Source organism: Gossypium hirsutum, chromosome A05 (assembly GCF_007990345.1).
Source record: "Gossypium hirsutum isolate 1008001.06 chromosome A05, Gossypium_hirsutum_v2.1, whole genome shotgun sequence".
Taxonomy (NCBI): Eukaryota; Viridiplantae; Streptophyta; class Magnoliopsida; order Malvales; family Malvaceae; genus Gossypium; species Gossypium hirsutum.
Window position 1 is genome coordinate 2,803,731 of NC_053428.1, and position 23,013 is coordinate 2,826,743.

Sequence of the window (23,013 nt, forward strand, 5' to 3'; positions counted from 1 at the left end):
TCCTGCTTTCTTTTTTATTCTTTTTTCTCTTTCATTCCAACATGAACCACATATATATATATTGTACATGTAATTAAGCTGAGACTTGAGAGACTTTGAGGGTCATAAAACAGGCCTCCCCACATTCGAAAAGTAAGAAAAAAAAAAGCAAGCTATATATAGTAGTTTATGTATATATATATATTTGGCCTCTCTTTTTCACTTCTTTGAAAGGACTTTAACAAGAGAAAGGCTTCATAGTCATCATAGTGATTGATGTTTTGTAAGGTTTCGTTTGTTTGTGTAAGTTTTTTTTCTCTTTTTATGCTTTATTTTCTTTCTAGCCATGATGATCATGGTTGTCAGGGTCAGGCCAAAAAGAGGAGTACTTCAACCATTCAGCTTCTTGTGGGTTCGTTATTGATGACTCCTGCCCAAAAATGATAAACAAAGTTAGGGTTTAAGGGTTTTAAAAGCAATATTTTCACCTAATAACAACAAAGGACGAAGCTGCCTTTTTTTGTCCACTCTCCCACTCTACAGTCAACTAATCTTATGAAGCAATGCATGGTAAAAAAAAGATTTCATGTTGTTTGCCATGCATTCATTTCTTTCAAACACCATTTTTTCTCATTAACCCAACGTGATTAAATTATTCTATATTTATATAATTTCTTATGCATTAGTAATTCATATCTTAAGTTATGTTTGTGGTATTTTCTTTTATGTCATGTCATTTCTAATATTAATAGATGTAAATACAGTTGTTTACTTTCTTTAAAAAAAATATTGATCTTTTTCTTTTCCTGCTGTTTATAATGGGGCATTTTTTTCCTGAATTTACAGCTCTTGCTAGCAACATATATTCAAAGAAAAACAAAAGGAACCAAACTACCTTTTTTGTCTAAAAGGGAAATAAATATAAAAGGAGATTCTATATTGTTTCAAGCTTTAAATTAGTTTGAAGGCTATATGGTTTCACATTCTGCTGTTATCAGGTGTACTTTAAGTTTTAGATTTGTGATTATCTTAACTGTGATTCTTTATATATATATATATATGAATGTAATATAAAAATAAAGTGTAATTAATGTGTTATAATATTATTAAATAAAAAATCATATTATATAAAAAAAATAAATCCTAGAATGCTTAAGCTGATATCTTTAGAAACCTATTAAGCGAATCTTAATTATATAAATGTTAGAACCCTTATAAAAAGATGGCCTAACGTATTAATTTCTGATGAATCTTAAGAAAGTTGTAAAGAAGACTTAAGGTTATATTGTTGATGTCAAAAAGCACATAATTATGTTCAATTTTATACGACGAAAAAGCTATGCACACTCTTATGCTGAATGCCATAATTCTGATTCAAAACATGAAAAACGAAAAAGATATACATATGATACACTGTTCCTAAAATAGAAAAAAGAAAAGAAACCTGGTTTCTGTCTTTATATTTTTAAAGAATAATATTACTAAAGAATTTAGGGTTTTCTTTATTCACCTCCTTTCTATCCTTTGTTTTTTTAATTTTATATTATATTACTTTTTCTTCTTTCTTATTTTCTTCCCTTGCTTAGTTGGTATTATGGCAAATTATCAAAGGTGAAGAAGTTCATACTCACTTCTTTGATATCAGTTGAAGTGCAACCCATTATTAGTTCTTCCAAACCTGTTGCAGACCTTCCTCCCAGTTTATGATTTTGCTGCTCCTGTTGTTGCTGCATATAAGTAAACCCAAAATTAATTATCCAAGTCATGTTTGCAGCGATGATTAAAAGGTGTAAAGCAATTCATCGTTCAAGTCCCATTGATTCATTTATAATCAAGATCTGAACGTAATTATAAGCATGTATGATTGGGTTAACGATGGTTTTAGCTTAATAAGTGCTGTAGCAGACACATAAGTGTGGCATGCATGGGAAAAACACTGTGGTTTCTAGAGAAAAGTTATTAATTACACTACCGGTATATTATTACATGGCCAGAATTTATGAATAAAATAATAATGATGAGGCATATTACCTGGAAACTTTCGTTTTGTAGCATTATTCTTGAGACATGAAAGGAGTCCTCGTCAAGGATGATGGAGGTGTGGTGAAGGGGAGGTGGAGAGATGATGGTGGAAATGGGATGCGATGGCCTGGTAATGTGGAACGCCGTGGTAGCAATCTGATGCTGATGCTGCTGCTGCTGTTGATGATGATGGAGAAGATGATGATGATGATGATCATGGGCCATATGATTTGGCCCCCGATGATGCCCCGGTATCTCTTGGCCCGTGCCTTGTGTCGGAGTTTCCCTTGCTGCTGAAGCTTCTGCAAGCCCCACCTGCAATAGACAACTCCCCACCAAGAAACAGTTTGCTATTTAGTCCATTTTCAAACGCAACATATACTTATTCCATTACTTCAATTCCTTTATTTTATCTACCTTTCAATTTTTCTATAGTTATACATATTCCATTACTTCAATTCCTTTATTTTATCTGCCTTTCAATTTTTCTATAGTTTTACTCTCAGTTTCAATATTGGTCCTATTGGTGGGTAAAGAAAGAATAGTTAGTTCACAAAGATAATCAAAGTGAGGTCCATATAGTTCATTTTTTTTCTAAATGCCATATATACAAGCAATCAACTAATAGAAAAGCAACCCTAAAACTTTAATATCTCTTCTTTTACTTTTATTTTATGCAAGATAAGAAAACTTTGATGTTTAAATTGCTTGAATATGTTTTCATGAAAATTATTAGATTTATTCATAATATCAAAACAATTACAAGACAAACGTCAATGTCTTGTCCTGATTTCGCAGTTAGTTGTCGGTTAAGGTTAAAGTTTTTTGGAAGTTCTAGAAGGGGAGAGAACACATTGTATATAAATGAACAAAAAAGTACCTGGTCGAAGCTTTTACTAAACGGGGTGAAACTCAGATGATGATCAGATTTCAAGTGTTGAATATCCATGGCAGCGGCAAAACTTGATAAAGCAGCGGCGGCAATCCCAGCTCCGGACACTTCATCTCTAAGAGGGATTAATTGTTCCTTTGAAGAACAACTTCGAATGCCACTATCTCGTCTGATATTATTAGGGTCGACGACGACCGCGTTGGTCGTTCCATCAACAGTTGTGGCAGCATTAGTTCGATCAGACCAGTTGCACTGCCTTGGTTGAGTCTGATAAAATATCTTGGACACCACAAGCTCTCCTTCTTTCTCTTCCTCGTGTTGACCAAGATGATATTGGTGCATGACCCAATTAGTCTTTTCGGGTTTTCGGTTCTTCCCAAAATTCGTGTAGAGAACCAAGATTTTCTTGCACCCTTTTTGTTTGCCATTGACCATGACTGGCCTTGTCTTCCCCGTTTTATGCCACCTTGTTTCTCCACCTTGTAAGTCACATTCGGTTTGAATTTTCCTTCTCTTTCTTGTCCCGGTTGTGTAGGCCTTTGATGGCCTGTGAAAGAAATGCCTGCTCAACCCATCTCTGGTCACTCCTGCAAGAAAGGGGAAAAAAAACAAACCAAAAATCAAAGTTAGGTGCAACAAACAAAGAGACAAGGGCAGAATAACCTGGAAACTGGAATTCATGACGGAGGTTTGACAATATAGTCAGACCTAAAAGCATTGAATAATGATGGAAGCAATCGAACAAGATTAGCGAGGGATTTTAGGACAACCTGGGAGTTTCTCGGGATGGGTATAACAAATCCCATCTTCTCCTTCAATAGTTGGAATGAACTCATCTATCAAAGGGTGAGATTTCATGTCTTTAGCTTCTACTTTTGCTTCAAGGTGTTCTATCAGTTCTTGATCTGTCGGATCAAATTTCACTCCTGCTGGTAGACCTAACCACTCCTGCAATAATTTTCATTATTCAGTTCTGAATCAAGTTCAAATTAAAGCGCCCCCCCCCCCAAAAAAAAGGAAGAAAAGGAAAGAATAAACAAAATAAAGAGATAAAGAAGAAAGCTTTAAATCTATTGTTTGAATATAGTAAAGAAAAAAAAAAACCCTTGATTAGAATACAAGTATATTTCTCATATATTTCCTTGATTCTTTTCTTTTGTCAAACCCTTGGTGTTGAAGCCAAGAATATTATGATTATTGGTGATGAAATCCGTACCGGCTTTACTTCAAGCTTGGTTCCACAACCAGGGCAGTGATTGGATCCACACAACTGATGCTCCTCGAGCTTTGCATCGATGAGATGAGAGCTGGTGATGGAGCTCATCAGATTACTCTTATTCATTGCTTTCTGATATCTTCTTCCCCGGCCCTTTCTTTGGTGTGGGCAGATGCTATCTTCTTTCCCTCAAACTCTTAAAATCCTCAATGAAATGACCAACTTTATACAGCAGCCAGCTACTCATATCCCAGTTAGCTTCTCTATATAACATAAACCACAAGCCTGTTTTAGATCTGATATTCCTTAAAAAAAGAAGAAGAAAGAAAACAAACTGATGAGTTTAATAGATATATGAATTTTATAACTTCAGATCATATTTTAACCATATAAAAAAAGGAGAATAACATATCAAAACCTCTAATTTAACTCAGCACACAGGAAAAGGAAAGAAGAAAAAAGAAAATCCATATGTCATATATGTAAATACACATGTTTAATATATCAGCAAAAGGTGCTATCCTAAACCAATCCAAAAAAAAAAAATCAAGAAATTTATGCAATACCCAGAAGAGAAATATGCTCCAAAAGAAGAATTTTCTTTTTTCTCACAAGGAACAACCACTGGTTAATAAGAAAAAAGAGAGAGTATTACTTAGAGAAGATAGAAAGGGGAAAAAGAGGAAAATGTAACAGTGAGATTGAGCTATAAACCTTCTTTAACCATTTAGAAAACACCGGAATTCCCTCACTTAACTTTACTTTAACTGAAGCCCCGAGTGAGGAAAAAAAAAGGGTTGCCCTTCCTAAAACTGCACACTACCTTTAAAGCCTTTGCTAATTCAAGTAGAACCTCAAGTTGCTAGGCGGTTTAAGAGAGAGAAACAAAGATATATAACAAAGGGGAAAAAAAAAAGAAAAGAAAAATACTACCCAGTTGTCTTTTTTTTTTTTTTGGGGGGGGGGGGGGAGGGGGGTTCTTTCCTTTCTTTCTTCTCTAAAGCTTAAGGTCTCCCACACCTTTGTTTTAGAGGTCTTGACTACTAAAGCAAAAAAGGGAAGAAACGGCCTTCACAGCTGATGCACACACATTCAAAAGCAGCCCAACCCTATCTGTATTAAAATTTAAAAAAAACTTAATTGATATACCAACATATCAGCTTAAATAGGATTCAGATTAAAATTTTAAAACCATTGGCTAAAGTTTTTGAATGATTTATATAAAGTTATGAAATGAAAAAAATGACCCCAAGCTGTTAGTTATATAGAAAATGCTAAAAACATTTCGAACGTGGCAGTAGAAGAATTTTGAGTAATGAAGAAGATATCTGGGGAAAGAAATACAGTTTTTTTCCCCATATATATATATATATAACAGATTATATAGAGTTAGATCCTATGATGTGTGTGTTGCGGAAGCGACGATAATATTAATAACAATATTATCAGAAATATTTAGATAATTATTATGCCAACAATTATACTAAGAAAATTCCCAGTTAAATTGGAGGGGTCACAATGGTCCCGCTTAAAACCCAACAACTAGACAGAACTCACTTAGATATTTATAGCAATAATAACTAAATAAATATAACCAACATAAAGCTATTAAATAAAAGCAAACAAATAAGAAATAAAATACCAGAGTTTTAACGAGGTTCGGCCAATTTAGCTTACGTCCTCGGACACTACCAAATTAATATTTCCTCTAGAAATATTACAAAGGAGAAGATTTTGGGATGATACAACCAAAGGGGGAGGGGTTCTATATATAACAAACCAAACCCCCTCCATTTCTATCTTTTCCTAATGTGGGATATTGCCAATATTCAACAAATCTCCACCTTGGCGATATTCCACATCTTCGAACATCTTCTCATAACACAAACTTCAATAGTGTCTTCAATTTTGCAACCAATCGCCTTCTTCCCTTTTGGTAGTTGTGCCAGCTTCCACATCTTGTTTTTCTCTAGAGATTGCATTTCCTCTTCCATTGCACCTAACCATCTATTATTCTCTAAACTCTGAATGGCTTCGGTGTAAGTGGATGGAATATTATCAACAACTGGAAGTGCATAAGCTACCATGTCAGTGAAACGAGCAGGTTTCTGAATTTCTCGTCTCTGCCTTCTGACTGCAATTGGCTCTGATTGCTGTTGAGGTTCTTGGGTAGAAACCTCTTCCTCATCTGACTCTGCATCTGCCAATGAAGAATCACTAGTGGTACCTTTTGCTGGAATTACCACACTTTGCTCAAACTCCACCTGCTGCGGAGTACACTCCACCTGCTGCGAAGTACTACTCACTCCTTCTGGATTTACCTTATTCAACATGGCAGATTCATGAAAGGTAACATCCCTACTGATTATCGTCTTCTTTGCCTCTAGACACCACAAACGATATCCCTTAACACCAGCATTGAAGCCCATGAATAGAGCCTTCTTTGCTCTTGGATCTAACTTTGATTCTTTCACATGATAATATGCAATAGAACCAAAAATGCGCAAGGTGTCATAATCAGTAGCAGGTTTTCCATACCATTTCTCCAAAGGAGTCTTGCCATTTATAGCAGATGATGGCAAATGATTGATGAGATGTTGAGCGTACGTCACAGCCTCAGTCCAAAACTTTCTATCTAATCCAGCATTAGATAACATACATCGAACTTTCTCCACAAGCGTTCGATTCATACGCTCTGCCACCCCATTCTGTTGCGGTGTTCCACCTACGGTGAAGTGCCTTACTATGCCACAATCTTGGCATATCTTCAGGAAAGGATCGCTTTTATATTCTCCACCGTTGTCTGATCGGAGAACCTTAATCTTCCTTCCTGTCTGATTTTCAACTTTAGTTTTCCACTTAAGGAAAACTTCAAGCACCTCATCTTTGTTCTTCATAGGAAACACCCAAACTCGTCTGGAAAAATCATCAATAAAGGTGACAAAATAACGTCTTCCTCCAAGTGATGGAGTCTTGGACGGTCCCCATACATCAGAATGCACATAATCCAGAATACCTTTAGTATTGTGAATCCCAGTGCCAAATTTCACCCTTCGTTGTTTTCCCAGAACACAATGCTCGCAAAATTCAAGTTTGCAAGTCTTTGTACCTTTCAATAATCCTTGCTTGGCTAGAGTTTGCAAGGATTTTTCACCAGCATGGCCCAAACGCATATGCCACAGCTGTGTTGCCTCAGCGTCCTTCTTGGTACTCGTAATTGCTGCTGCTGTTGTCCCGACCACTGTACTACCTTGGTAGTAATACAGATTGTTCTTTCTTATGCCTTTCAACATCACCAATGCTCCTGAAGTTGCTTTAAGAACTCCATCTCGTATTGTCACAACTAGGCCTTTAGATTCTAACGACCCCAAAGAGATGAGATTCTTCTTCAACTTTGGGACATATCGTACATCCCGCAAAATTCTAGTAGATCCATCATGACTCCTCAGTTTAATTGAACCTATCCTGGCTATTTTACATGTGTTATCATTACCCATGTAAACAACCCCTTCATCTAGTTTTTGAAATTCAAAGAACCATTCCCGAATGGGACACATATGATAGGAACAACCAGAATCCATGATCCACTCATCTGCCTATAATGTTGAAGATGTCATACTAAGAGAAAAGTCTGACTCTGCTTCACTATTGCATTCTGCAACATTTGCATCTTGCGGAGTCTTCCCTTTTTTCTTCAATTTTGGACAATCTTTCTTCCAATGTCCTTTTTCTTTGCAAAAAAAACATTCATCTTTGGCAACAGCTCGACCTTTGGACTTTCTTCTCTTCCCCTTAGACTGACTTTACTGACGACCTCTTGTTACCAATGCTTCCACTGCTGCTTCACCTGAACCTTTCAACTTATCCTTTCGGCGTAGTTCATAGCTATACAATGCAGCAGTTACTTCATTGAAAGTTACTTCCGATTTTCCATGAAGTAGAGTAGTTTCAAGGTACTCAAACTCCTCAGGAAGCGATCCCAACAACATTAACGCCAAGTCTTCGTCTTCAAAAGTCACATCCAAATTCAACAAATCAGCCACCAGCTGATTAAAATTGGTAATGTGCTCGTTCATCGTGGTACCAGGAACATAACTGAAACGAAACAGTCTTTTCTTCATATGTAACTTATTTTGACTGTTCTTCTTCAGAAATTTCTCCTCCAATGCTTTCCACAATTTACTTGCAGAAGTCTCTTTACTGAATGTATACTTCTGCTCTCTGGAAAGACATGATCGAATTGTACCACATGCCAATCGGTTGATGGTCTTCCATTCTTTATCATCAACCCCTTCTGGTTTTTCTTCCTCAATGGCAATATCTAGACCCTGTTGAAAGAGGGCATCTAGAAGCTCACTTTGCCACATGCCGAAATGACCTGTTCCATCAAAAATTTCCACTACAAATCTCGTATTTGCAGTTCCAATCCTCGGCAAAATGTACGAAGTGGAAGTTGTTGATATGGATGGTTTTTCTTCTGTCATTTTTGCCATAGCTTCTACTTAATAGCCACCAAATGCAGAATACCCACAAGCTTTAGGAAATGTTTCTGATGTGTAAGATCAGACTAAGCTGCAAACACAGAGCATACTACAAAACCTTGGCTCGGATACCAATTGTTGCGGAAGCGACGATAATATTAATAACAATATTATCAGAAATATTTAGATAATTATTATGCCAACAATTATACTAAGAAAATTCCCAGTTAAATTGGAGGGGTCACAATGGTCCCGCTTAAAACCCAACAACTAGACAGAACTCACTTAGATATTTATAGCAATAATAACTAAATAAATATAACCAACATAAAGCTATTAAATAAAAGCAAACAAATAAGAAATAAAATACCAGAGTTTTAACGAGGTTCGGCCAATTTAGCTTACGTCCTCGGACACTACCAAATTAATATTTCCTCTAGAAATATTACAAAGGAGAAGATTTTGGGATGATACAACCAAAGGGGGAGGGGTTCTATATATAACAAACCAAACCCCCTCCATTTCTATCTTTTCCTAATGTGGGATATTGCCAATATTCAACAGTGTGAAAGGGCAAGTTTTTTTCTTTTTGACAAGGAGAGAAAGGTGGAGAGATTATGGAAAAAGAAATAGGAAAAAAAAATGACAAGAACTCACATGGGTTTCGAGAGGGAGTGCTGCTGATCATGATTCTTTTGCCATGAATGTTGCAGGAAGAGAGATGGAAAGAGGAACAGAAGAATTACGAGGTTGCTTGATATACAAGGCAAATGAGCAGTATAGTTTGATGGACCACCACTCCCCCCTTTCGTATTACACCTCTACAATAACATATAAAAATTACTAGATATTTATTTATATATCAGAGAAAAAAAATCTTCCAGTGGAAGCACTTTCTAAATTTTTACTCACCGGGACATAAATTGATTTCATAATTAGTTCTTAATTATATTGACTTAGACTTAACTGTTGTTATTTTTAAAATATATATAATTGATATTCGATTTTTTGTATCGTTTTTGAAGAAGGGAAAGTCAAAAGTGTATAACACTCGCACAAATAATAGAGTCCAAGTGAAAGGAACAATGAAAGAAAGACCCAGATTATGTGGGGCCCAAATATGGAAAATTTTGATCAGATGAAATTAAGGGACTGAATGATGAAAGGACGAAAATATGTTGGGCACAACAGATAGGTCGCCATGATTGCTTCTTTTTTCTTTTCTATCTGATTTTATTATTACTGCAAGAATTATGTAATTTTATTGGACAGGGAAGAATATATCCCGCAAGGGATTTTTTTTCTTTTTTCAATTTTAATAATAACAAATAAATTAAAAAATAGTGGGACAAATATAATTCAAGTTGTGAGTGTGAGCAACCTTAGATTAGGTTTCTCTTTTTGTCCCAAAGGGAATGAGAAGAATCAGATTGCTCTTCAGATTATCCAATGAACTTTGACTTTTGACTTAACCTATATCACAGCTGAAAAAAAAGCGACCAACAAATCTTTTTAAATTCTTGCTCTTGGATTCTCTGCCTCATTTTATTTGTTAATTTTCAGCCTTACAATTAGAACCATTAAAACAGTAAATTTCAATGAATTATTGTATTTTGTTTTTCTTTTCTAAATCTATCTTGTTATATTTATTGACATTACTTTATTTCATGCTTATTAAACTAAATATATATATATTAAAATCCACTTAGAACCACTAACTTGTAAAGAGGGAGAAAAAATTTGTGTGGCAAATTCCAAGAATTTTGTTTTCGGGGGACCATGTCTTTTAGAGTAGAAAAGACAGACTTAAAGTATAATTCATGTATGAGAATATCTCCTACATGAGAATAATGGCTCTTAGATAAAAGAAAATAATTCTTAATTGAAGTCAACTATCTCATGTTTTAAAGTTTTTAAAATATATATATAATTTGAGTAGCAAATTAGTTATGAGTTTTTCAAATATAGATTAATTTAAGAATTTTTATGCATTTTATCATTGGCTTAACAAAACGCTTTTCACTCACTAATTTGAACATAAGTAGAGAATGAAAGCACAAAATATATTGAGTCGGGTCCTGTCCAAAGAAGTGATTGACGGATTTACCCTCCAATGTCATTGCGATCCTCTACGGACAACATTTGTGGAGGCTGCCAGCCTGATAGTGGAAGTTAGCCAAATGTTTCACTAAATATAGTTAACTCATGTCTAATAATAAGTTTAAAAAAATAAAGAAAAAGACACGTGGGCTCAAAGAGGCACATAGTCAAAAGGGCCATGCCATGGGCTTGGCCCTTGGGCCTTTGTATTTTTATAGTTGGTGGTACATATGTTGGTCTTTATTAAGTTGGGGTGGGGTTTGAGAAGATGAAAAGGTGAATCTTACTTTTTATTTTTGTATTTTTAGCATGTAAATTAGCAATAAATTAATTTAATTAATAATATTTAGTAATTTTCCTGATTATTTTTTTATGCTTAATTATTGTAATAATTTTTTTTTCATATTGTTACCTAGTAATCAAATAAAATAAAATTCGCAATTTTATATAATTTCAGGTAAGATATAAATATAATGGAAATTAAAGAAAATTAGTTGTTTTGATCTGATTGAACATAAACAAACATTGCTATCTTTGATAAATGTGCCAATTATGCTTTTTCCATGAGTGTGGGTAAAAGCTCTCGTTCATTGGCATTCAAATATGCCATGGAGTAGGAGAAACCCTGACAATTTCTTGCTTGCCCAACAAACATAATATCATGTTGAAACATTATCGCCAAGTTGTCGTCCGTTAAAACCGAGTAAAACCTATCAGAATGTCAAATAACGACTTCCGGCACAAGAAAAAAAACCATCAACTGCTACACACATCTTCTCCAAACAAAGATTTTAAAGGAGAAGGAATAATGGCAACCTTTAATTTCAAAACAAAACATGACATCCGGCAACATCAATATTACCCATCGAAGTTGAAGACTCCCACCCATAACCAGAAGCGGTGGGTAAAGCCGAGGACACCACTTGTTGGGGTGGCGTAGCACAATCTCCTCCCCGGATGGGCTGATACGATACAGGCCTATTCATGCAAGTATTCTTTACAATTCTTAAAGGAGGCCACATGAGTAATATCAATTTGAGTTCACACGTCACCGTTTAGCTGTATCACAACATACATAACAACCAAATACTAGAAAACAAAAATATAGTTTCCCCGGGCACTATAATAATATGTATTTTTAACTTCCCTCCAACAAATTATTGTAGTTGAATTTCAAGCATTTAGAGGGGAAACAAACATGACAGGGTTTTAATATCTCTTTGTTTTAGTATCCCTTTCATTTTTGGATAAATTTAAGAATTAATTTTTTTTTGGAAATGTATTCTATTAGTTTTTAATTTTTATTAAAAAAATAACGATAAACTAATGTGGCACATTCATGTCGTCGTTTTAGATAAATTTTAAAGTCAAATTATATAATCATATAAGTAATCATAATCATCTATGGATCTTTATTGTCACCCAACCATAATGCCACCCATACTTTGATATCGATATACCATAATTGATTTTTCCATACTTCAACATGTATGTAGCACCAAGCCAAATAGCATGTGTTAGCAAACAAACTTTGAAATGTTGATATCAATGTGCTATATCAACTTACCTTGTTTATTAAATCTCCTCAAAATAGATGAAAAAATTAACGTTTGCTAACTTTATTTACTTGACATGCACTATCATGTGGATATTATGTCAACAATTAGTTATTTTTTATTTTTTATTCTAAAATTATGAAATTATATTTTTAAAAATTTTAATTATTGAAAATTAATTAATTATTAACGCATGTGATTGTTAACTTTTTTATTCATTTTGGGGTGATTTGATAAATAATGTAAGTTCAAAAGTTAAAAGACAAAAAAATAAATAGAGGACTAAAATGGCTTTCTGTGTAAAGTTAAAGAGTTAAACAAGTCATTATACCTTGATTATTTTAATGATTAACTTCAATGATTTTTTAAAAATAATTGCTACTAATTTTTTGTAATTATTATTTATTTTAACGTGTGAAATTTGTGTCCTAAAGATATTAAAATTCAAACCAAATTTATGATATTTAGTAGAAGATTAAATTGACTTGAAAAGAAAAAGGCCCAATATTAGTGGAAGATTTTTAAATCAACATTACTTGTAGTTTAAAAATTACTTTTAGTGTTCATAAAAAAAAATTGTGTTATGATTTATTTTAAATATTATGAGTTTAATTAAGATTAAATTTATTTTTGTAGGATAACTATTGTTCAACTAGGAGAAGGAAACTCCTTTTTCCATTATTATATAAAGGGGCAATAGCACTGTTCTTTTTGTATTTTTAATTGTAATTGTTTGATTTTCTGGGGAAAGACGTGCTCTCCATTTAATCTCTTCTGTTCTTTTTTCTTCCATTAAAGGTAAATTAAAGTTTGTTATGATATTATGAGTTTTGAGTTTGTGATTCAATAATTTTTATTTTGATATTTATTCACTCTCCATTTTATAAATTAGGTAAAAGTTACCTTTTAATATTATTTAGAATGGTTATTTATTTAATATTTAGAGCAGTAAATAATTAATTAGAATAAGATGATCTTTTTATTGTGTTAGATTCAAGTAGAGTTATTTATCTGATATTTTGAGTAATAAAGTTTTAATTAGAATAAATTGATCTTTAATTATTTTTTATTCTAACCACTAAAATAAATTAATATAGTTTAAGTTGAATGTTAATCGGATTTATATTACGAGGAGGGATGAATAATCTAATCTAAACAGAATTAGGTTTTTTTAGATTTCAGGAAGTGCCAATGCGCTAAACCTTAGAATCGCCTTTGTAGGATTGTTCTATTGACAAAATTAGGGTATCTCTTACAACCCTCAAGTTATATTTATTATCAAATCGATTTATTCTTTTTGAATTTGTAATTTTGCTATTTATACTCTTTTTCTTTTTATTTATTTTATTATTTTTGCTATTATTTAGTTTCTTTTTATTTTTCTTGTAGTATCTCAAAAGTTTTGGGCGTTCTCTGCTCACCACAATACTAGTTGCTAGATTCGACTCTACCATCCGATATATAATTTGTAAGAAGTATGTTTATTTAATTTGCTAAATTTAAATTACACACAATATCATTAAATTATTAGTAAATTTATGTTTTGATAATTTGATTTTAAAAAATTACTTAAAACTCGTTAGTAGATTTTAAAAAAAATTTAATCACCTAATAATTTCAATAAAAATTATTAAATAATTTAGTGAGTTAAATAAAAAAATTTATTAATAATTTATTATTTCCTCATTTGATGATATCATCAAAATTACTATTCTAAAATATTTCAAACCCAAGCAACAAAAAGAGTATATCCTTCATAGAGTAAGGTATATCCCATTCCATGTCCTAGAAAATAGAAAACATTTCGGTATTATTGTAGAAAAATTATCTAATCAATCAAGTTTTGTAATCCCCACACTACAACTAATTTGATCATCTTCCATGAAACCCGTGTTTGATGACTGTACCCAGTTATTTTTGTTTTTTTATTTTATTAATTTGACAAGTCAGTCACGTTACCCCTATGAGACCGACCCTTTTTTATTTTTGTCTGAAATTGGGCAAAGGCATGCCACCATGCGACATTAGAAAACGACTGTCCACCACGTATCTCCTCTTTCTAGAATATTTAATAATCTCATTCGCATGGCTTTCCTTTTTTATTTATGTCAAATTTGGTTAACAATAAAACTAATTTCTCGAATATTTTATTTAATCTTCAAAACGTAGTTTTAAGTTTATTTTAATGTTAGATTAAGATTTGATTAAAATATTGGTCCAAAAAAAGTTATGAATTGAAATTTAGAGCACGTTTGGTTCGCTGTATTGGATTAGAGGTGTATTGGATTAGAGGTGTAATGGAATAGAGGTGTAATAGCAAATCAACTGTTTGGTTGAATGTAATGGAATAGAGGCGTAATAGTAACACTGTGTTTGATTGAATGTAATAGAGGTGTAATAGCATAATGGAGAAAACTAAAATGACCAGAATACCCTTAGCATAAATTTGTTTTGGTAAATGATTATTGTTATTGTTATTTAAATTTTAATAAGATTATTTATTATCAAAAATAAATAATTTAATCATATTTAAACATAATTATTATTTAATATATTTTAATTAAAATATATAATTTAATAAAATTCTTAATAATTAGCAGAAATTTATTTTGGTAAATTATTTTATTTAAATTTTAATAAGATTATTAATATTAATAATAAATAATTTAATCATATTTAAACATAATTATTATTAAATATATTTTAATTAAAATATATAATTTAATAAAATTCTTAATAATTAATATTCTTATATGAATTTACTCAAACCATAATATATGATACTGTAAAATATAAAATAACATAATTATTATTAAATATAATATAATTAAAATATATAATTTAATAAAATTCTTAATAATTAATATTCTTATATGAATTTACTCAAATCATAATATATGATACTATAAAATAAAATTTTAAATAATTAATATTAAATATATTTTAATTTAAATATATGATTTAATAAAATTTAAAATAATTATAACTAATAAATTATATTTTATGAATTTGTATAATTTAAAATAATAATTATTACATATAATTTAATAATAATATAAAATTTCATAAAATTCTTGATAATAAATTTTCTTATATGAATTTATACAATTTAAAATAATGCCAATGCCAACACTACCACATTTGGGTTCAAATTATACTCATAGTAAGCTCAAACTTTTATTGATGCCAATGCCAACACTGCCAAAACCTTTTGGACAATTATTTCGAAGATTTAAACCAACAAAAAGAAAATCAATAAGTAATAAAACCATAGAAAATAAAAGAAAAAATTTGCCTTTGAAGCACATTCAATTGTGCACTTGGTTCTCTTTGATATCTCCATGATTTCTTCATCTTTATTCATAATATCAAACATAGGCAAACAAAACGATAATTGTAACCCCCTACCCCTACCAACATTTTATTGTAAGTATAACTAACACAGGATAACTAGTTGGCCTCTTAAAACAGTCAAAGACCAGACCCCAAACCAAACCAAACTGCTAAACAACAAAGCAGACATCATTAAAAAGACCCCATCCCCATATTGCATCATTTTCAATTCTTAGAAATGAGGAGCATAGAGCTGGAGAACCTTCTGCTAGGACGGTCTGCTACTAATATCATCCCACCAAGCACTCACATGCTTCCTGCTGGTTGTCATGTATTAGGGATCACTTCCAGAACCCTGTTTTCCCCTAGCAACATTTGCAAACTCACAAGCTCCAGACAACAAGGGACTGGAGATGTTACCGTTAGCATACTACACGCGTGATTGCAAATTTATGAACATTCAACTACAAAAGTCCAGAACCTACCAAAATTTCTAAGCCAATACCTCAGAATCGATTTGCTGAATATTGGGGAAATTTTGTTTCAGGGTAGCATTGTAGTTAGGAGACTGCGCTTGCAATAAAACAGTACAGTTGATCACATATGAGAAAGGTTAGGAGAGAAGAATGACTACTAGGCCAGTATAGAAGATTGAGAAATGTCAAACGATAATCACCAATTGTGCAAATAACTCTATAGCTAAAATGAATGCAATATGCCAAGGGGAGGATGATGATATAGACTTAACTGAACTTAGCCCAGGAAGGTAGAAAACTACTTTAGATGGATGCCACTACTTTGGTGATCATATATTTAATCACCTATAGCTAGATTCAGATCATCCATAATTTCAACTATCAAACCATCACATTATACGCAGATGAAAGTGACACAGCTTAATACTAGCTTGAGAAGCTGGTTCATTCATTATTTGCAAATTACTCAGAAGTGGTTCAATAGTTTAGTTTATATATAGATACGAGTCTCCACAGCATAAACAAGAATAATACCTAAAGTTGAAATGCAAATCTTAGCACAAACTCTTGGCCAACAGATCAAGAAAACATTTAACAAAAAAGTACCTGCTTTATTAGGCAAACAAAGACGAGAAAAACACATTGCAATGTTGGAATTGAAAGGAGAAATGAAACAAACATTGAGATTTCGAAAAAGTACTTTACTCCAGAGGTGTCAAGCAAATATACCAAAAAAAATATAAGCCAGAAAGTTTAGAAGATAATACTCAAGAGGTTTATATAAAAGTTAACAAGTGGAAAAAAACAGAAGGATTAAAATCATACCTGATGCCCCTACTACTACCTCCCCAATCACAATAGCTTACAATTAGCTTTTTAAGTTGCTAAACTCCTCGCAACTTAGCATTTCAACTACACAAATTCACAATGTAACCTACTAATTACAATGTAACCTACTAATTACAACTTCGACCTACTACAAATACTCAACACCTCCTACAACTTAGCATTTCAACTACACAAATTCACAATGTAACCTACTAATTACAACTTCGACCTACAAATTTATATTCTACAACAAACAAAAATCCCGCTTCTAATCAACTATCCTTAATGTAACATATAATGAGGAAAAAGAAAACAATATTTCAAAGATTCTATCACAGGAAAAAAATCAAATCAAAACAGAAAATTTGAACAGCATACATATAAATGGTCTTCTAAAATTGACCAAGAAAAAAGAAAACAACAACATTTTCAAACCCAATAACTTGAACCCAAAATCACCCCCCAAACAATAGTTTGCATGCAAAGAGATTATAAATAACAGCAGAAAAAACATAGATCTAGTAAAAAGAGACTCGAATTAGAAAAAAAATTATAAAGAAAGAAAAATAGAACAGAGAAATCAATAGGCAAGAATGCAAATAAAGGGGAAAAAATAATAGGCAAAATATGGGAATTTTACCTGACAAATGAAATCGATTCTCAGAGAAGACGATGAGTGTCTAGACACGAATGAAAAGCATCCAACTTATATGATATTCCCGATTAGAAGTGTTTCGAAATTCGACAAAGATAAATAAAATCAAAATCAAAATCGATTCTACAGAAAAGAAAAGAAAAGAAAAACAGGGAAAAATTTGGAAGAAGAAGCAGAAATATGGAGAAAAGAAAATGGAGAAAAGAAAAGAAATGTGAGAAGAAAAGAAGCGTACCGTACCAGAAGAAGAAGTAGAAATCTGGAAAGGAAAAAATTGAGAAACGTCGGAAGAGGATGAGGGAAAAGAAATTACCTGTGCAAGGAAGCGTGGGAGAATCGGAGCGTTGAGGACGAGGGCAGAAAACGGAAGAGAAAAAAGGGAAAGACGCGGAATGGGTAATCGGCGCTGAGGGAGCGTAATGCCTATTACCCGCAGTCAATGTAATGGGGGAGTAACTGATTCGGCGCGGAATGAGAAAACAGCGAACCAAACGCCGGAATAGGTCGGTAATGTAATAGGCGCGTAATCGGGGAGTAATGGTATACCTATTACAGCGAACCAAACACGCTGTTAGTATAGATGAATTGGACCACCAATTTAAAAATAATAATTTATTCAAAATTTACATCTAGAAAAATTCAGTTGACTTATAATTCCTTAACATTAATGTAAATTAAATTTTATTTAGTCAATAATTGCCTATTTGCATATTTGCATGTACTTAATAATAATTTTGTGTCAACTCTATTTTTTTTATATAATGGTTTTGATTTCAACATGTTTGAGTTGAACACAAATTAGAATTTTGACTGAGAATATTCGTTAGCAGCCGGAAGATGCATTGACGAAAAGTAAAAATAAAAATAGTTAATTAATTAAGAAAAAAACACGTATATGGAAATGAGTCTAGCGGAGTAATTTTAAAAATCTATTAAAATAAGCTTTGACTGTACATCCTCTCCGAGCCATATTCTTGCTGCCAAAGAAAATCACCAATCACCGAATATTAATTTCCATACCCAAACAATTTTTTTTTTTTTGAGGTGCATGTATACAAGAGCGACAAACAGGTGGTCGGTGATAGCCGGTTTTATGGTAGAGAAATTATACTAATAGCTTATCAATTACAATCCAGTGTGCGCCATAATCCTAGAATCGGACCAACTCCCGAAATCCGTAAAACCCTGACCCGACCCAAACAACAATCACCAGTGTAACCCGGTATTTCTAGATCATCCTTCCATCTGCTATATAAAGGCAAAATTTAAGAAAAGAAAGGTCATCCAGAATTTCATTTTTGGTCAACAGGATTTCACTATTCTATAAATATGTCTTTTTTAATTTTTTTCTTCGAATGTACCGTCGTTGAATGGATTCCGTTATCGCCCCGTTGTGTTCATTTATTTCTTTGAATTGTAATAACAATAAGAAAAAGAGCTATTATTGTTATTATAATAGTAATCATATTTTAAATATTAGTACTAAGAATACAATACGCTTTTCAGTGCCATCGAGTGCTGGAATCTTCAATTTGAAAAAGTTCACTGCAGTTAGCTTCCGTTACGATCACCGTTACCGTCGCGGGAGATCCGGTTGTTTGAGACGTGCAGTTATGGATTCGTCAAACTCGGCTTCTTCGCCTGACATGCAAAAGCCTAAGATCGTGACCGGTCCTGGCGGTTATGTTCTTGAAGATGTTCCTCACTTGTCGGATTACATCCCTGATCTTCCTGTAAGCTTTTCTTTTCATCGTTTCTTCCTCTTCCTATGTGTAATAATTATACATATCATTGTTTTCCCTTTGATTCTGTTCTCGGTAAAAAGGATTGAAAAAAAAGAAGACAAACTGTCCTTTCACTTTTTTGAAAAGCCTGATTCTCCCTTTTTTTAGGTCGGCAACCAATTACATAATTAGATTTAATTGTTTTTTTCCCTTCTTTTCAACGTTAATCAACTTCTAATATTTTTTACTCCGGTTTTATATTACCTTGTTCCTCGGACAGACATATCCTAATCCGTTGCAAGACAATCCGGCATACTCTGTTGTCAAGTAAGTCCACTTTCACTGCCCGTTTTACAAATTTTATTCGTCAACTGTTGCAATTTTAACGGATTAGTATTAATTGGTTCTATTTCCCTTTTTCACTAGGCAATATTTCGTCCATGTAGATGACACTGTTCCTCAAAAGGTCAGCCCTCTCCTTTCATATATATGTAAAGTTCTAAGATTTTGTTCAAATTTTATTTTAAGTTCTATTTTCTGTTTACAGATTGTTGTTCACAAGGATGGTCCGAGGGGAGTACATTTTCGACGAGCCGGACCACGTCAAAGGGTATGTGTTTTAATGTTTTTTTTTTTTTGTTCCTTTAAGAATGAGATACGGGACGATTATGCGCTGGATTGTGTATTTACGATAGTGGTTGGATGTTTGATAGGTGTATTTTGACTCTGATGAAGTTCATGCTTGTATCGTGACATGCGGTGGACTTTGCCCTGGACTTAACACAGTGATTAGGGAGATAGTATGCGGCTTGTACCACATGTACGGTGTGAAGAAAGTTTTAGGGATAGATGTAAGTGATATTTTTATATTTTTTTCTGCAAAATATAAATCTACAGTTAAAAATATTTTAATTGTTATTACATGGAACATATTTATTAATTGAAACAATCTACCATTTTCATGATGGCTTACTATCAATTAATTAATTAAATGCGTTTGTAGGGTGGATACAGAGGATTCTATGCTAAAAATACAGTGCATTTAGATCCTAAGGTGGTCAACGATATTCATAAACGTGGTGGAACAATTCTGGGGACATCACGAGGTGGTCATGATACCTCAAAGATTGTCGATAGCATTCAAGATCGAGGTATAAATCAGGTGTATATTATAGGAGGGGATGGAACTCAGGGAGGGGCGGCTGTCATATTTGAGGTGATTTCTTTGTAATAGAATATTCAGTTTCATTTCTATTCAAATTTATGCATATTAAAAGAAACTTTGTAATTCGTTTTACAGGAAATTAGGAGGCGTGGCCTCAAAGTTTCAGTTGTTGGGATTCCTAAAACGATTGATAACGACATCCCGGTAATCCTACTGGATTGTATAGAATATTGTTGTACTGCAATCTTGTTAGTACACAGTTGTAAATCTTTGTTTCTTATTCGCACATGACAGGTTATTGATAAGTCCTTTGGCTTTGACACTGCTGTTGAGGAGGCTCAACGTGCCATTAATGCTGCTCACGTTGAAGCTGACAGTATTGAAAATGGAATTGGTCTTGTGAAGTTGATGGGTCGCTACAGTGGTAAGTTTCTCTTTTGGTCTTTCTTTGAAGTGCTAGCCCTGCATTTCCAGAAGTGAGAGAGTCACAACCTTATCAATTGAACCTCAACATATGTGCAGGTTTTATTGCAATGTATGCTACTCTTGCAAGCCGAGATGTGGATTGCTGCTTGATACCAGAATCACCCTTTTATCTAGAAGGACCAGGAGGACTTTTTGAATACATCGAAAAACGGCTTAAAGAAAACGGGCATATGGTTATTGTGATAGCAGAGGGTGCTGGACAGGAGCTGCTTTCTGAGAGCATACAATCAATGACGCTGAAAGATGCTTCAGGAAACAAGCTTCTCCAGGATGTGGGGCTATGGATATCGCAGAGGATCAAGGTATGCCATATGGATTCAACTTGGAACATTTCAATGACCTGTGCGATGATGTACAATGTGGAACTTCTTGATGTGACATTCATTTTTACCTGTCATTTTCAGGACTACTTTACAAAACAAAGGAAGATACCCATAAACCTCAAGTATATAGGTTAGTAGAATAACTATTAGCCAAAGGTGGTTATGAGCTTCTAGTTAATGACAGAAGTTTTTGAGAATTCTACTTTGTCTTCTGGCAGATCCTACATACATGATTCGGGCTATTCCAAGCAATGCATCTGATAATGTTTACTGCACACTTCTTGCTCAAAGTGCTGTTCATGGAGCAATGGCAGGGTACACCGGCTTCACAAGCGGCCTTGTCAATGGCAGGCAGACATACATACCATTCTATGTGAGTTAATCCTGAAATGTTTTGCTCTGAGTGCGTGAAGTTGAAATTTGAAAATATCAAATTATTTACTATGAGTAATAACTTTCCTATGTATCTTGATGGCTAAACCGATGAAAAACACTAACAACAGTAACATTGAGAACAAATTGTTAAGATGGTTGGACTAAAGTTTTTCCTTTTTTTTTTTATTAATCAGTAAAGTGCTTAAAATTTTGCGATGATTTCTGTGCAGAGAATTATAGAGAAACGAAACAGCGTTGTGATTACGGATAGGATGTGGGCAAGACTGCTGTCTTCAACGAATCAACCAAGCTTTTTGTGCCTCAAAGACTCCATTGAAGACACAGGCGATGAAGAACAATCAAATCAATTGTTGGCGAATGGACATTGTGGCGAAGAGGAAGAACAATCAAATCAATTGTTGGCGAATGGACATTGTGGCGAAGAGGATTCTCTCATTTCAAAGATATGATCAACTGAGGTCGGTATTTTTTTCATTTTTTTACCAATGTTAATACTTAATAATGTATATCCCAAAGCTACAGAAGCCAGCTTTGTCTAGTGTTGGCGGACGAGTCCATAATTATTATGTTGTATAATCAATAATGTTTGCCAGTCTGGTTTCCATCAAATTGGCAAAGTCAAGGGCAAAAGTAAAACCTACATCTAAGTTAAAATTTCTGGTATTCTGATTCATATAATGGGGTATGAAAACAGGTGATAATGTGGCGGTGAATGCTTTCTGCAGGCAGGCGAGGCTTTAGGTTAACACAGTATTGTAGTATTAGGATTGGTCCAAGGGAACTTTTGCTTGGACTTTTGTTATTTAGGAGGAAAGAATTGGACTTTTATATGTATCAGATTTATTAATTATTAAATAATAGTATTGTGAACGATATGATGTGGAATTTTTTTTTTATTGTCAATTCAGCTCCACTCTCTTTATTATCTACACTTTCTCCCTTCTTTTTAAGCGTTAAAATTTGCAATTTGCAATTTGAAATTTATTAAATGTTGTTTTCATAAAAAATGATTGAACTCAAATCTAATCAGCCAGGAAAATGGAATAAAAATATTTTTATAGTATATAGTCTCTAGAGAGAAAGGGGTCGTTTAGAAAATACAAGCACCCAAATATATTTATAGGATCAGATGTTTGATGATATAAATCAAAATAAATAAATTTCTAAAAAAAATCACATGATTTATTTAGATTGAAAGATTTTATACATCAATTGAATATTAATTTAAATGGCACGAATTACTTAATTATTAATTAATCACTATGATTAGTTTGAATGCATTTAAATGTTATGATATTCTCCTTTGAAGGCTTATAGTAATTTATAAATTATATTGGAGTCCAGATTAAGTTTGGCTAATTATTCATCAAGTACCCTAAAA

The 23,013-nt window shown here is 33.1% G+C and overlaps 2 protein-coding genes and 1 long non-coding RNA gene across 15 annotated transcripts; 1 reads left to right on the top strand and 2 right to left on the bottom strand.

Annotated features, from left to right (window-relative positions):
- Positions 1 to 165: 165 nt before the first annotated feature.
- LOC107958726 (NAC domain-containing protein 75) lies at positions 166 to 9,418 on the bottom strand. Of its 10 annotated transcripts, none has more exons than XM_016894571.2 (7): positions 9,248 to 9,418; positions 4,110 to 4,372; positions 3,664 to 3,841; positions 2,882 to 3,480; positions 2,011 to 2,316; positions 1,611 to 1,706; positions 166 to 409 (listed from the first exon to the last, which is right to left on the bottom strand). In XM_016894571.2, exons 2-7 carry the CDS (start codon positions 4,233 to 4,235, stop codon positions 320 to 322), a joined length of 1,395 nt encoding a protein of 464 aa, XP_016750060.2. In that variant the 5' UTR covers positions 4,236 to 4,372; positions 9,248 to 9,418; the 3' UTR covers positions 166 to 319. The 10 variants fall into 10 exon arrangements, with proteins under 10 accessions (XP_016750060.2, XP_040968786.1, XP_016750057.2 ...); XM_041112852.1 differs by having other exon boundaries at positions 4,110 to 4,414; positions 9,248 to 9,382; XM_016894568.2 differs by having other exon boundaries at positions 4,110 to 4,405; positions 9,248 to 9,365.
- A 6,106-nt stretch (positions 9,419 to 15,524) lies between these two features.
- LOC107958728 (uncharacterized) lies at positions 15,525 to 18,102 on the bottom strand. Of its 2 annotated transcripts, XR_005926919.1 has the most exons (3): positions 17,524 to 18,102; positions 16,065 to 16,147; positions 15,525 to 15,986 (listed from the first exon to the last, which is right to left on the bottom strand). It is a non-coding gene; the product is annotated as an uncharacterized lncRNA (long non-coding RNA). The 2 variants fall into 2 exon arrangements; XR_005926918.1 differs by having other exon boundaries at positions 16,065 to 18,102.
- A 404-nt stretch (positions 18,103 to 18,506) lies between these two features.
- On the top strand, positions 18,507 to 22,517 carry LOC107958729 (ATP-dependent 6-phosphofructokinase 3). Of its 3 annotated transcripts, none has more exons than XM_016894574.2 (14): positions 18,507 to 18,817; positions 19,045 to 19,271; positions 19,543 to 19,589; positions 19,689 to 19,728; positions 19,810 to 19,872; positions 19,976 to 20,113; positions 20,266 to 20,478; positions 20,563 to 20,631; positions 20,722 to 20,851; positions 20,950 to 21,215; positions 21,318 to 21,366; positions 21,455 to 21,609; positions 21,842 to 22,090; positions 22,327 to 22,517. In XM_016894574.2, the coding sequence occupies exons 2-13, from the start codon at positions 19,152 to 19,154 to the stop codon at positions 22,079 to 22,081; spliced, it is 1,530 nt and encodes a 509-aa protein (XP_016750063.1). In that variant the 5' UTR covers positions 18,507 to 18,817; positions 19,045 to 19,151; the 3' UTR covers positions 22,082 to 22,090; positions 22,327 to 22,517. The 3 variants fall into 3 exon arrangements, with proteins under 3 accessions (XP_016750063.1, XP_016750061.2, XP_016750062.1); XM_016894573.2 differs by having other exon boundaries at positions 18,533 to 18,760; XM_016894572.2 differs by having other exon boundaries at positions 18,507 to 19,271.
- The last annotated feature ends 496 nt before the right edge of the window (positions 22,518 to 23,013 follow it).